At 31.7% G+C, this 15,341-nt stretch overlaps 1 protein-coding gene across 1 annotated transcript in view; it reads right to left on the bottom strand.

The window, feature by feature from the left end:
- Positions 1–2,488: 2,488 nt before the first annotated feature.
- The window catches only part of mahe (maheshvara), a 34,450-nt gene continuing 21,597 nt past the window's right edge, over positions 2,489–15,341 (bottom strand). Inside the window, exon 3 of the mRNA XM_067782950.1 lies at positions 2,489–14,353. Coding sequence (XP_067639051.1) covers positions 12,962–14,353 — 1,392 coding nt within the window. The 3' untranslated portion in view covers positions 2,489–12,961. The remainder of the gene's footprint in view (positions 14,354–15,341) is intronic.

Genomic DNA, 15,341 nt, shown 5'->3' with positions numbered 1-15,341 from the left:
ATAATTTGAGTCTTAACGCAAAAAAAACCAAAGCCATATGTATTTCACACAGGTCGAATTGTGAGGAATTCTTTCCCCCAATAATTTTAGAGGACTCGTCTATAAATTTCGAGTCAGTTGTAACTAGCCTTGGTTACAAAGTTAATTCATACCTTGGGTGCTCCGATTATATAAACCAAATCATATCTAGAATTTATTTCATTCTAAGAAAGCTGTGGTACACAGCTAACTTCGTCCCGCAGGACACAAAATTACGTTTGGTGAAAACCTTTATAGTTCCACTCATTTCTTATGGCGAACTCATCTACGGGCACCTAGATAGCGCATCTGAGCGAAAACATGCAATGGCCATAAACAGCTGTGAAAGGTATGTGTTTTTTTAGGCGTAAGTATGACCACATCTCACAATTTAGTTACAAGATACTCGATTGCAATCTGACTTGCTACTTGAAGTACCGTAATCTTATATATATGCATAAACTCATTAATATGAGAAATCCAAAGTACCTTTTTGAAAAGTTGGCTTTTGCGCATTCGATTAGAACACGCAACCTCATCGTACCAAAACATCATTATAATACTTCATCACGAACGCTTTTTGTCAGTGTTGTCAAACTCTGGAACTCTTTACCAAACAAAATTAAATCGATAACAAATCCCAGGCGCTTTAAATTGGAAGTGTTTAAGTTTTTAAATATCTAAATATTTCTTCCTATTTTCTTTTACTTTTCATTCTTATGACCTTAATTTCTGTTTTTCATATTTTAAGGAATAAATCTTTCTAAACCTAAAATATTTGTTATAAGTTGTTAATTATGATTTAAATTAATTAAATTTTTTATGATATGCATATACTGTAATTATTATTGTTATTAGATATTATTATTATTAATTATATATGAAACTATTGTAAATTAATTAATGATGATGGGCTTAAGACATTAGTCTTACGCTCAACCAACGAGTCTTATAAATAAATAAATAAATAAATAAATTATATTGCACTGAGTGGTTGATGATAAATGAGAATCCGCCTCATTTCCCTTCTGTTGTTGTTGTTGTTGTTGTAGCAGTGCTTCGCCCCACCTAACAGACGCGACCGATCACAAACTGTCATCAATATCCTCTAACGGGAGTCCAAGGAAACTTGCTGTTTCAACAGGGGTGGACCATAGGGAAAGGGGTGTTAGAGGCGTTGGTTCCACATTACAATTAAAGAGATGGTTGGTGTCATGTGGGGACACATTGCAAGCGGGGCATACATTTTGTATGTCGGGGTTGATTCTGGATAGGTAAGAGTTTAACCTGTTACAGTATCCAGAACGAAGTTGAGCCAGAGTGACACGCGTTTCCCTGGGGAGTATGCGTTCCTCTTCCGCAAGTTTTGGATACTTTACTTTGAGTACTGGGTTCACCGGGCAATTCCCGGCATAAAGGTCCGACGCCTGTTTGTGGAGTTCACCAAGGACCTGCTTATGTTTTTTCGCTTCATACGGCTGTGTTCTCAGATGCCGTATTTCCTCAAAATGCTTACGGAGATGACTCCTTAAGCCCCTAGGCGGTGCTGGCTCGTCAATCAGATGTCTGTTGGGATGCCCAGGTTTCTGGGTATTCAACAGGAACTGTTTGGTCAGCATCTCGTTTCTTTCCCTGATGGGGAGTATTCTCGCCTCATTATGTAGATGGTGTTCTGGGGACATAAGAAGACAGCCCGTGGCAATTCTGAGAGCAGTATTTTGGCAGGCCTGTAGCTTCTTCCAGTGGGTAATTTTTAGGCTTGGCGACCATATGGGTGACGCGTAGCACGTAATTGGCTGGCTAATTGCTTTGTATGTAGTCATGAGCGTTTCTTTATCTTTTCCCCAGGTACTGCCAGCAAGGGATTTGAGGATTTTGTTACGGCTCTGAATTCTCGGAACAATTGCGGCTGCGTGCTCACCAAAATGTAGATCCTGATCAAACGTCACACCCAAGATTTTGGGGTGTAGGACAGTCGGTAGCGTAGAGCCATCGACGTGGATGTTCAAAATGGTCGACATTTGGGACGTCCATGTTGTAAATAAGGTCGCGGAAGATTTAGTCGGTGATAATGCCAGGTTTCGCGAGGCGATTTTCTATGAAGGTTGTACCCAGAGCAGGGGCCGAATCGTTATATACGATCCGTGATCGAATGCTATAGCTCCGCAATGGTGCATTGGATTAACGAAATATGTGAACTAGGGACAAGCGTACTCACTAAATCCATAATATATTAAATTTTTTGAAATAGTTGGATAGCCTTATTTTAATCGCTTGTGTGAAAACCGTTTTCGATCCGTGATCGTATGTTACGATTCCATAGCAGGTCTGCAAAGCAGATCTTGCCGTGAGCTTTGTCTCCTGGATCGTAGAAATGCGGGTGTTGTACCGTCAACTGATCTTGTTCGCCTATAAACTATATTTAGTAACCGAGTCAACATACCCACTGCATTGATAGAAATACAAATAATTAAAAAGTAAAGAAAATTATAATTTAATAAATTTTATATTGTAATATAAATGAAAATAAAAATTACCATTTCAAGAGCAACATTAAAAATAAAAAAAACATTTTCCCATATTATGCGTTACAATTGAGGAGTGCCATTTCAAAATGCAATATTTATGTAATCACGTTCTCCTTTTCAATATCTCCAATACAGTTATTGAAAAGTGTTCAGAGTGATTGGTCTGACCTACTTTAAATTCAAATTGTAAGATTTAGATTCATACTTAGATACTAATTTTATTACGTTTTCTTGATCTTCTCGAAACTGTTCCGATTGTAATTATTTCTTTTTGATATGGAACTCCTCAATTCATGTTAAAAATCTTCACTCCCATGTCATACTTAAATGAATATAATTAAAATACTTTTTTATTATAAGTTTTTGTTTAATCTTCATTTGAATGAATGACAATAAAATATGTATTAGTTGCATCATATTTTTAGAATTCTATTGAGAACTTCTACTTTTCACTTGTAATGATCGAGTTTTTATTTGTTTTGAATTGCATACAAATATTCGGATTCGACGCCTCACATATTTTACAGCATAATGTTTTCATAAATTGTGTATGTTATGTTTTGAAAGTAATACATACGTTTTAATTACAAGTACAATTACATTAAATTCATTTTCATTTGTGTCATTTCGATTTTATGGAAATTTGATTGCAGCACCAAAAAGAAATGGTCGAGCAAAAACTTTCGTAACAATTTAATACGCTTTTACAGTTTTAGTTTTCGTTGGTACATACCAACTTGTGCCGTGTGATCGTACACAGATCATTAAACGATTGATCAATCGCGACAATATAGTGGAGCAGTTAAAATATTTTTTGAAAATATTTCGAAAAAATTATAAAACGAGTTTTTTGTTACAAGTTCAAAAAACATAAATCCTCTACTTTTTGTTGCGACTAGATTCCAATTTCTCGCGGAAAGGCATATGTCGATAATGTTGGCATGATTAATACATTACCCATTTACATGACTTTCACATTTATATATAAAAAAATATGTTTCAGTGTGTTGCATTAAAGTATGTAAAGTACTGTATATACCGGTGACACTATTCTGTAACTTTCGATTTGAATCAAAGAATTCGCAAAAACTCGAACTTTTACAATTTTGGTTTTCTACTTCCCGACAGTATTGACTTTTCAAATGCTTTACAGAACAATGTTTCTTACTCGGCAAGATTACGGTACTTGGTTTTACATTCGCAAATACCAGATGAGTCAATAAAGCTAAGAACACAAAAAGTCCGAATTCACATACACGTATTTTCGAATCGAGTTACAGAAACGGGTCGTTATGTTCATTAAATGTGTTTGGAATGAATTAAAAAAATTGAAAAAAAAATAATATGAAAGCGACGAATTTTATCACTTCATAAAAATATATAGTATATCGCTCATTTACTTCAATAATGTCATAACTCAAAAAACACAATTTTCCAGGAGAGCCATTCAAAGATTTTAACTGCCATATGTTGCGCATATAAAGGCATATTTTCATTTTTATAGCACGTGGTAAATTTTTAACTGATCACAAAGATTTTTTTATACAACATAGTAGATCATGTTATTGGGTAGGTTCATATGTTATTAACTCAAAAGTCATGTTGTTTGAGTTATGACACTATTGAAGTAAATGAGCGATATATATTTTTGATTATATACCGCAATTTATTTTGCATTTCAGTGGTCTCTTTTTAGATTATGTAAAAGATAGCCTATAGTACGGGCGGAATTGGGCAAAATTTAAATTTATATATAATATTGAATAAATAAATTAAGAAAAAAATCACCAAATTTCTGTATATTTGTACACCCTATTATATATTTCTTAGTAGTATTGTATTGTTTAAATTTCATGTTTTACAATAAACGCAGCATTAAGGTTCAACAATAACTAGTTGTACTATGATTTTCGCTTCATATACATACATACACAACTTGAAAATGAAAAAAATTTATATATATACACATAGTTTGTATGTAAAAATGGAATTTGTGCAGCAGAGCTTACTCACATTCAAATTCATCACAATTCATAAATAATTTTCACTAAAAAAAAAAAAAAAAAATGCAAACGCTCAAATGCCTCCCAATTATTTTATTAGATATTAGGTATTGCATAAAAAATAAATTCGGACATATGTACATAGTACAAATACATATATAGTAAGTAAAGTTTATTTAAGTAGGCTGAACACGAATTAGCATGAAATTAACCAGGCATGCTTAACCAACGAACCGATATCATTTCGTTACGATAATCAACGTTAATAAACGAAACAAAGTCATTTCGTTTCGTTTATTAACGTTAAGAACGTCAAACCAACGACCCGATATCATTTCGTTACGATAACCAACGTTAATAAACGAAACAAAGTCATTTCGTTTCATTTATTAACGTTGGTTTTCGTAACGAAATGATATCGGTTCGTTGGTTAAGCATGCCTGCAATTAACTAAATATGCATACTTATCATAAATTTTGAAAAATATTAGATACTCTTTAGTGTATTTGTTATAATGCAAATTTGTGCAAAGCCTGCCTATATAGACTTTGTCGCGTATAAATAATAAGACATTTTTTTGGGAGAAGGATTTCGAAAACAAAAATCCTTGCTCCTAAAATTTTCTATCTAGGACAAAAATTGTATTTCAAAAATTCATCGATCTTTAGTTTGCCATTATTTGGATAAGACAAACAATTTAAAAAGGCAGCCCCTAAAGTGATATTTATTGCTTTTTTTTCCGGTATTGAATGGTAAAAATATTTTAATTGGGGTTGCAAGGTGTGCACGCTTTATATACATATGTACATACACTTTTATATATAAATACTGCTGTCCAGTAATTTGTTTTGTGTTATAACTTTTCTGTGTATCTATGCCTGCCTCCTTTTTTTTTTGTTTTTCATACACTAATATCGTATGTAATGTAAACGTTTACTTTTTGTATACATACATAAGATATATATTTACGCAAAGAAAAAACACATAAACTAATTTAAACCAATACTTATGACACAATACGATCATCCTTTTTTATGTGTCACACACTTCACCATTTCATAGTTATTTGAATTATTTTCTTTGATTATTTAGGTAAAAAAATGTTATTGCTAATAAAATTTAATTTTTCAGACTTTTTAAGCTGCATATTTTGTATGCATATTTCTTTTAATCTATACTCAAATACATGTAGTTCTTTTTTTGGTTTCTGTTGCTTTATTGTTTCGTTTTACGTGATCTACATACGATATTTATGTAACTTAAAAAAATATATTCAAATTTTTTTAGGTGGGCATATTGAAAATATCTTTACTAATGTTACGGACATCCGGTAAATAAAAAAATTATATAAAGATGTATATATTAATAGATCCTGCGTTTTATCTAAATTTGTTTTCTTCAAAATAAGTCGTACGCATTAAGTTATAGAGAAAAAGGTGATAAAATGCTTGTTTAAAAAGTAAAAAGAAATAAATTCGAACAAAAAATTTGTAAATACGTATCTATTTGATAGATTTCATTTCGACCACGGTATTAAGAAACATGAATAGTAAGTATTAACTTTGTAAAACAGAAGCACTAGGTAATCCATAACAAATTCATTAGTTCGCTCAGCGATTTTTCACAAATTTCCATTTTTTACATCACGTAGAAATGCATATATGTATTTAAAAACAAATAATTAAATTTATAAAAAACTGCTGTTTTTGCTTTGTAGTTCCAAAAGCAAATCCCCGTACAATGTGGAGAGTGTTGCCAAAGAGACAGTCGCTTACCGGGTAGATTCCGGTACTAAGACCTTCAAACTAGACCGGTTGCTGTGAACAATACAAGTATTAAACAGAGCTGTTATCTATTATAACATTCATTAGCGCACCTTAAACCAAAAACAGTCAAGACTCAACAAAAAATTTGTATCTTTATTTTGGCATAAATCGTTGTAAGAAATAACACGTATAACATATTTTTTTACAAAGTGATAATTATCTTCAACTAAACCAATATCTTCAAGCTTGTTTTTATAAAGTTGCAATTTTTTCGCAGCTATTCTGACTCTTTTGTAGTTTCGTGTGCCTTTTGTATGACTGTGTTATTTAAATAAATTTGTGATTTTTTTCTTTTTCATTATTTTAATAAAATGTGTTTATTTCTTTAAAATAATCGAAACCCACAGCTCATGCAAGAAATTCTTATATTTCTTATATATGTATATGAATTTTTAAAAGGAAAAAGTTAAAGAAAAATGTTAAGCTTTTAATGAGAAACAGTTTTTTGTTTTTGTAGATTTAGCAATTTACATAACTACTATACTTTCAAACATTTGCAATTGTTGTTAAATGTATACAATATTCTTGAAAATGTTCCAATACTTTTTTTACACAAAACTGTATATGTATAAATAGTAGTTTGTATGTTTTCAGTGCGTTTAATTATTTCATTTTATCTTTTTACACGCATTGTATATAATATATAATAAAAATTATGTAATAAAAACTATATTAAAAACTTGTATGTAGTTTTAGAATGTGCCTCATATCATCCATATACATAAATATATAGTAATGCAGTTGTTATTATTCTTTTATTTTAGTCTATCACATTGTTAGTTGTTAGTTTTTAAAACCGGGTTTTTTTAGGTTTTTTTTATTTGTGTATGCTAAATTTGTATTCGCTTTCTTTCCATTATTCTACACACATGTAAATACATATATTTGTATTAATTATATATACAAATGTATAACCCGCGTTTAAAGTATTGGTTTCTCTAAATGTTGTTTTTAAAACAACATTATTTGATTTTCTAACAATTACACTGGCTTGCTTATCTTCGCATACCCTGATAATCAAAATATTTTTTTTTTGGCTGAAAACCCAACCGCATATCCTTACTTTGGTATAAAACTATTTTCCTTTTCCAATTAATTACAAAATCCTACAAGCTAAAAAATTGAATGTAAAAGCTTCTAGTATGTATATAAATTAGGTAGACAAATAAAGGAGGAAATGTCTGCGAACTTGAGTATGGCATTTGTAGTTAAAAAGAAAGTGCTTGAACTATTCGTTCTTGTTCTCCATTTTGAAGTCCATAAAAAGCATGTTATTTTTTGGTTTTAATTAGTCTTAGTTGTTCTTTATTTTTATTGTGTGAAGTTGGGTTTTAAGTGCAATGTGTGCTTTCTTTTATTTCTTTTATAAACTAGATATACCATACCCAAGACAATAATTATTTTCATTTCCAACCATACTAATTTTCAATTCAAGAAATCGAATATGTTTTTAACTAAGAGATCTTTGGGTTGAGTTCGACACATATTACTAAATACTGTTATCAAATTTAATGAAGCTTCACGTAGAATTCTTTGAAATTAGTTTTACATAAAAAAAGTGTAGCTATAGGTTCTTGCAAAAGGTTCGCAAACGCGCTAGCATATGACTATCGTAAAGAAAACTGGAAAAAGTAAAAACCCATTTTATGTGTAGTGATCTTTTCCGTATACGTTTGCGTCATTTGGTTCGCTGCGAGTCATCAAATGTGCAGTGCAACCCGTCGTGAAGATATCGCTGATAGTTTTAATGTATTTGTGTTTGTTTGATATAAAATCTAGCTTCGTTTCTAATTCTCCTATGCTTAGCACATAGTTTACCAATACATCTTAATACATACATATTATATGCATATAAAAAACCGAATACAATTAATTTGCAAAATTTAGCTTGTCGCTAATTTGCAATATTTGTTATGGTAATTTCGCTTACTTAATTTCAATATAAAACCATGAAGAATGCGATTTGTCACAATATTCGAAAACATTGAATATTAAGCCAAAGTTAAGCTGTTTTTAATTATTCAATTTTTTTTTAATGTGCAAATTAAACAAATTGCTGGATGTTTTATATGCTTAAGAAATTTGTTCGAAAATCACTTAAAACCGGTTAGAAGATGCTTAAGTTAAAGCACATACACATTCAAATATTTACATATTGTACATGCATGTATTAAAATTCGAACTATTCTAATAGAACGGTTGTAACTCAACAGTTTTGTTAAAAAGGACGTATCTTATACATTCTGCTAATGCGGCCGTATCTGAGCGTAGTCTTTAATAATCGTACCTCAAGAGACCGGTTAAAGAGGTTGTAACTAAAAAAAATATTTTGTTGTCAAAAAAGCTTTAGGTTTAACATAATTTATTTGCTTTTTATTATATTGGTAAACGGGAATATTGACAAATGTGTCTTCTATAGTATAGTTTACCATTTTAAGTAGTTAACGAATTGTGAAAAGAAATGAAACTAAATTTAGTTCATATCTCTTGTCAAAATTTTATTTTTCCAATTTAGAACCTCTTTAACCGGCTTCCTGATAAGCGACTTCGCTGAGATACGGCCTTTTTAATAAGACTGTTGAGATACGACCTTGCTATTAGGATGGGGCGAACTGTATGATTGTACATACATACATTCGGATTGGGGCAAATATTTGGTTATGAATATTCGAATAGATTTTTAAGTAAAATTTAAAAACTATATCTTAAAAATTACGTTTCACGTTTTATGTTTTCGCTTTTTTCCTCACATTTAGTAGATAATGTATGTATATGCATGTATGTATCTTTATGTATGATAACTAAAAAAATATTTACTTTTATGCTGGGTCGTTTCTATGTAATACGAATCGGTAAGAAATTCTATTCGAAATTCTATCCCATTAAGACAGTAAATATAGTTCCTATGAGAACTATTTTACTATAGATTCACATTGTATATTGAGAGTTCTGCTCTTTACTTAGTGGCAATAATATATCCTATTTGTTGGATATTGGCTTCAATATTATTATTCATATTTCATCAACATGTTTCCCTTCAGCTATGCTAGTTATTAAATTGTTTATTTTGCTTCAAAATTAAAATTCGAGTACCAAGTCCTTGTCGACGACTTTTGTGTTCTTTCTTTCACTTAAGAGTGCAAGCAACAACAATGCATGCAAAGTGAAAGAATTTATGTTACATATTATTTTCTATAATATATGTATATAAACTTCTTTACAGACAAATATTTAAATCCGTTGCTGATTTTATTTTAAGTGGTTCAACAATTTACGAGTGTGAAGAGTATTCGAAAAGCATCTCATATCACAGTATTCAAGTTACTGCAATTTGTTTTTTTTTTTCTTACTATACATATACGCGCGATAAACATATTTTCTTTTCGTATCGTGGAAACCCATTTGGGATATCCACTTAGGCGTGATCGTCACATTATCTGCTTTTGTGGTTTATTTTTGATGCTGTTCAGAAATAATTTCTAAACGGATAAATTAATAATCAAGATGACGTGAATAGACCACATATCGCTCATTTACTTCAATAGTGTCATAACTCAAAAAACACAATTTTCCAGGAGCCATTCAAAGATTTCAACTGCTATATGTTGCGCATATAAAGGCATATTTTCATTTTTATAGCACGTGGTAAATTTTTAACTGATGACAAAGATTTTTTTATACAACATAGATCATGATATTGGGTACGCTTATATGTTATTAACTCAAAAGTCGTGTTTTTGAGTTATGACACTATTAAAGTAAATGTTATCAAAGGTATAAAAATATTTAAGCAAAATGGTGGTACTATTAGTATATGCACTTATAAATGGACAAATGTATAGTGAAAATTGTAAAGTAGGACAATATCTCTCGAAGGTAGAGTTTGATGCCTTCGAAACGGCTAGGTTTTTATTTATTTTCTGTAGATTTGGCATACTAAATATGTTGGTTTTAAAAATAGTTCAAAGTAGTCATACATATATGTTTTCTAATTTGTCCCAAAACAATTGGGAAGCCAAAAATATTTTGCAAATCGCCAAGCAAAAAAAATTCAGGCTAAGAGCCGTTTTCACCATCTTCAGTTAGCCCCTTATCTATAAAAAAAAAATAAATAAATGTAAGGCGCGATAACCTCCGAAGAGATATTAGGCCGAGCTTCTCAGCCCCTTATCTATAACTAATCAATATTCTCATTTCCTCCATGTCAACTGAATAATGGACTGTCAGTTAAATGCAAGACAAAAGTGTAAAAAATGTCAGCTGTTTTGTTTATATTCGTGTATCCACAATATATTTTTCCATTAATTCTACAAAATATACACAATTATCGATTTAACTGCGGATTCTCACCCTGTATGAAGCTATTTGAAATATTGCCATCATCCAGTTAAATTCTAGCTTAACTAAAGGGCCTTAAACGGCCCTAAGGTATTGATAAAAGATATCATCACTTAGAACTGGTTAAAAATGAGCATATTAAGCTGTCCTTTTTTTTAATCATATAAATAAATTCCTAAAAGGACTTGGGCTGAGAAACCGTCGACCGGTCCACTTTACAAAATTTTTATTCATATATTATAGGGATAAAAAAAACATTTATGTTGCAATTAAAAAAAAAACATTTATGCTGCAATTAAAAAAAAAAAAACAAAAACATTTACGTTGAAAATAAAAATTGACAATAAAAAATATTTAAGATATTCAAGACACCTTGTTTTGAACTTATCTGCTTAAAAATTTTATTGTTTGTTTCTGTAAACTGTGAATGCTGATAACCAGAGTCACGCACCCCAATTGATTTAAGGGCAAAAAACAACAGATGTAACAAAAAAATTATGAATAAAATAATTTAAATATATGTACTCGATAACTGAGCATAATAAACACCAATATTGTACTGCATATTGTACAAACTTGTTTCAAAAAATTGGTAATTGTTAAGTTTCTGAATCCCAAGAGCATCTAACACCGCTTAAACTTTTCGTTTTTGTGTTATGGCCCGTTGGTTTAGGCTTAGGAATTATTTGTATTATTGTAGCTTTTCTTTTTTTATGTTTAAGTTTTTGTATGGATGAATGTGGCGCATTTTATGTTTTCTCATTACATACAATCAAGTTTTTTACTGGCGAGATTTTGGCTGTTGCTATGTTATAATTTTGTGAAAAGAAACCATCTTAAATAAAATAGTACTCTTAAATACGTATGCAATTTCGAACTTATCAAGCTAAAAATTGTTTCTCATTAATTAAATTGATTTTCTTTGTAAAAAAACTAGCCTACGGCCGCACACTAAAGGCCGCCCGATTGTAGAAATCATTTATTACTTTCGAGCAAGTAGAATTTATATTCCCTACTGTCTACTCTAGAGTAAATACGTATGAAATATTTTCGAACAATTAGATAAAAGAGCCAAATGTATAAAAATATTAATAATGAAGAATTGTATTTAGACGTTGCAGCACGATCTTTTATCGTTTGGATTTTCAATGTAATAATAACTAAAATGGTATTGAAGATGCAAAGTAGTTTGCGGAATATCCTTAATACAATGTTTTAATGAATAATTCAAAATATTAAATTTTTTCTTTGTAGTATTCAGCGTTTAAATTGTTTTTATCTGTTTCTTTTGCGTTCTGACTGCTTTCTTTCAGTTGCCCGCTTTTTTTTTTAATATATATTACTAGAAACTGGGATAAAAAATTTCTTAGTTATATATAAATTATTTCGTAAAATTTGGAAATGTACTCATTCAAAGTTTTTTCACATGCTTAAATGCTAAATTAAGATTTTATACCATAATGCGGTAGAGCTTAAGTTTATGAAAACCAATTCATTATTTTGGTTCAAATTTCATACAAGAAAAAATTCGACGAATTGTTTAAGTAAATGTATAAAACAGTGCTATGCGAATAAAAAAAAATTAAAATGAGTTCATATTAACGATCTTACCCGAAATGAAACTTACTCGAAAATACATGCTGCTGAATACTGCATTCTTTTACCAAAGAACATCAAAATAGTATGTTTGATTTAAAGCTCTTAACTTTTGCCCAGAGTAGACATTTCTTTAAATTATAGTTAAGAAAAGGCTGTTTCTTTTCTCTGCAGTATTGCTTATAACAACGTTTGTTTTCGAGAAAGCCGACTAATTGTTTATCTGGCGCTTTGCGTTGCAATGAGTTTTACAATTTACTCAACTAAGTCAGGTCTTTTTAGATAAGTTAGATTATTGATAATTTTTTCGGAAACATATATATCCGTTATAAATCTTGTTTATATGCACTACTTAATGACCATTATTTGTTGCGCTATCTTTCCAAATATTTCTTTTCATTACAATGGGTTTTGCTGTTATTAATTGTCTTGAAGTGTTTGAACTCCTTCCGGCATTATATTTAATTCATATATTGAACAAACACCCTTTTTTATCAATTATTTTTATAGTTTATGAATATTTCATCGTTTTTTTTTTTATAGTATTAATAAGTAATTAATATATGCAAATCGATAAAATTGAAGAAATGTGTATGTTATATATATATTTGCCATGTGCAGAGCTCTATAAATCATATTTAGTCTGATGGACTTACGTTCTCTGTTGCTGTTGTTGTTGCTGCTGTTGTTGCATTACATCGGCAGCAGTTACTGGTGCTACACCAGCTGCAAACTGATGTGGATGTGGATAGTAAGCAGCTGTAGCATGTGGTGGTAAGCCTCCATAAGGATTGGCAGCAGCAGCAGCAGCTGCAGCCGCTAACACGCCGCTAGCATCATACATGTAAGCAGCTGCTGTATTAGCGGTTGCGGTAGGAGGTGATTGCGCTGGTGCAGCGTACAACGCTGCAGCTGGTGGTGTCGATACATTGCTGGGATACTCGCCACCCAACTGGCCGCCAGCTGCAGCTACAGCAGCTGCAATATTTGCTACCTGCTGTTGGTGTTGTTGCTGTTGCTGCTGCTGTTGTTGTTGTTGTATATTGGCAACTGCAGCGCCATTCATGATACCACCTCCATTAAGTTGTTGACGATCAACGCCACCATTAGCACCACCATTAGCAATCATATTTTGTTGTTGTTGTTGCTGTTTGTCATAGTGCTGTTGCTGTGGATTATATTCACGTTTTTGATATTGTTGAAAACGTGGTACACTACCATTTTGTTGTGGAATGAATTGCTGACTACGTGGTCGATATTGCTGTTGTTGTGGCATATAACTAGTATTTTGTTGCATATGTGGTGGCATATAGCCCATCATGGGTCGTGGTCCACCGCCAGCATTAAAAGGTGCACGTGGTCGATAAGTGCGACCACCGTTGGCGTCTTGAACATTGCCGCCATATTGATTACCACCATTGCCGCTACTAACCACACCAGATCTATTGTTCCAATTACCACCAGCACCACCAGTACCAACTCCACCACCCACATTATGTTGCTGATAGAAGCCATTCTGCTGTTGATAATTAGGTTGTTTAGGAGCATACGCACCGTTAGCATTACCTCCCGCTTGATAATTCAATGGATTGGTACGTTGTTGATGTGGTGGTTGGCCTTGTTGCTGCCAACGACGATTATTGTTACCACGACCATTTCCACTTCCACCCGATGAACGAGCCAAGTCCAATAGTGCCTGCGGTGGCACTTGGCCAGCCTCTTCCAAAACAGAAATTAAATCTCGTGCCTGTTTTCCATTATCGGGAGTGAAGAATGTATAGGCAGTACCTAATTGTTGACAACGACCAGTGCGACCAATGCGATGTACGTAGTTTTCAGATGAATTTGGATAATCGTAATTGATGACATATTGCAAATCTTCTACATCTAAACCACGAGAGGCAACATCAGTGGCAATTAAAATATTGGATTTGCCATTACGGAAGTCTTTCAATACTGAATCACGTTCAGGTTGTGATTTATCGCCATGGATGGAAGTGGCGGTGTAACCTTCGTTACGTATTATCTGTAAGATTTCTTCGACCTGAAAAATATTCAAAGAAATATGTTTAAAATAATAAATGGTTTGGCTTGAATCCTTCTTCAAACAGTTTAATTATATGAGTCTGATTGGCAATTTTTCAGTGGGAGCTTAACCCAGATATGCCGACGGACCTCCTGGTGAAGCAATTTCCACAATTTTTTTAATACCGTTCTTTTAACATAAAATATTACAGAAATTAAGATAAATTAAAAAAAAAAATATTTTTAAACGACTTTGTAGGGTGTACTACATGTAGTACGCTCGGCATATCTGGGTTAAGCTATGGCAATTGAGTTGGTTACTTTTTTTTTTGTTAAATCCTGCTGTTTACAGTATATCAAAATTGTGTCGAAAGTATTGGAATAGCTTCATCCGTACATACATGCAGGTGAAATAAATTAATGCTTTTTGAAAAAGAAATTAATTTTTTCATTTTTTTTTTCTTTAAACAGTGTTTCAAATAAATAAAAAAAAAGTGGGACACAATACACCCTAATACCAATTTCATAGAAAGGGTTAATGAAATACTTAAGGCCCTTGTTGAAGTCAACATTCCATACGAAACACAATTTCTTAGATAATTCATTATTATATCTTTATTGCTTTATTGCGGAGTCAAAACCAAGTCGGGTTGGCTTTGTGATTAGGATTTTATTGTCAATGTCACAAATGACAATAAAAAATAAATTGCGAATAACTTGCGAAAAAACATTAATACAAAATTTTATTTTTGCCATTTCTTTTAGCAACAGGTAGTATGACTTTTTGAAAAATAGGCACATTTGGTTTGGCGCAACACCTATGAAAACTTGCGCATGCATTTTATTTTAATTGTCTGTAAGCGTACTATTTTTTTAGACCCCTGACAGATTTTGGTTAATAAAGCAATTGGCCCACTGTGAAAATTGAAAAATTAATTATTTCATTAACTTAATTATAATTCCAATAAGTTTCTGTGTAAAATGGTACAATTTGGGCTAATATCGCC

This window comes from Eurosta solidaginis, chromosome 4 (assembly GCF_040869045.1).
Source record: "Eurosta solidaginis isolate ZX-2024a chromosome 4, ASM4086904v1, whole genome shotgun sequence".
Classification (NCBI taxonomy): Eukaryota; Metazoa; Arthropoda; class Insecta; order Diptera; family Tephritidae; genus Eurosta; species Eurosta solidaginis.
This window is presented reverse-complemented; position numbering and strand designations above follow the sequence as displayed.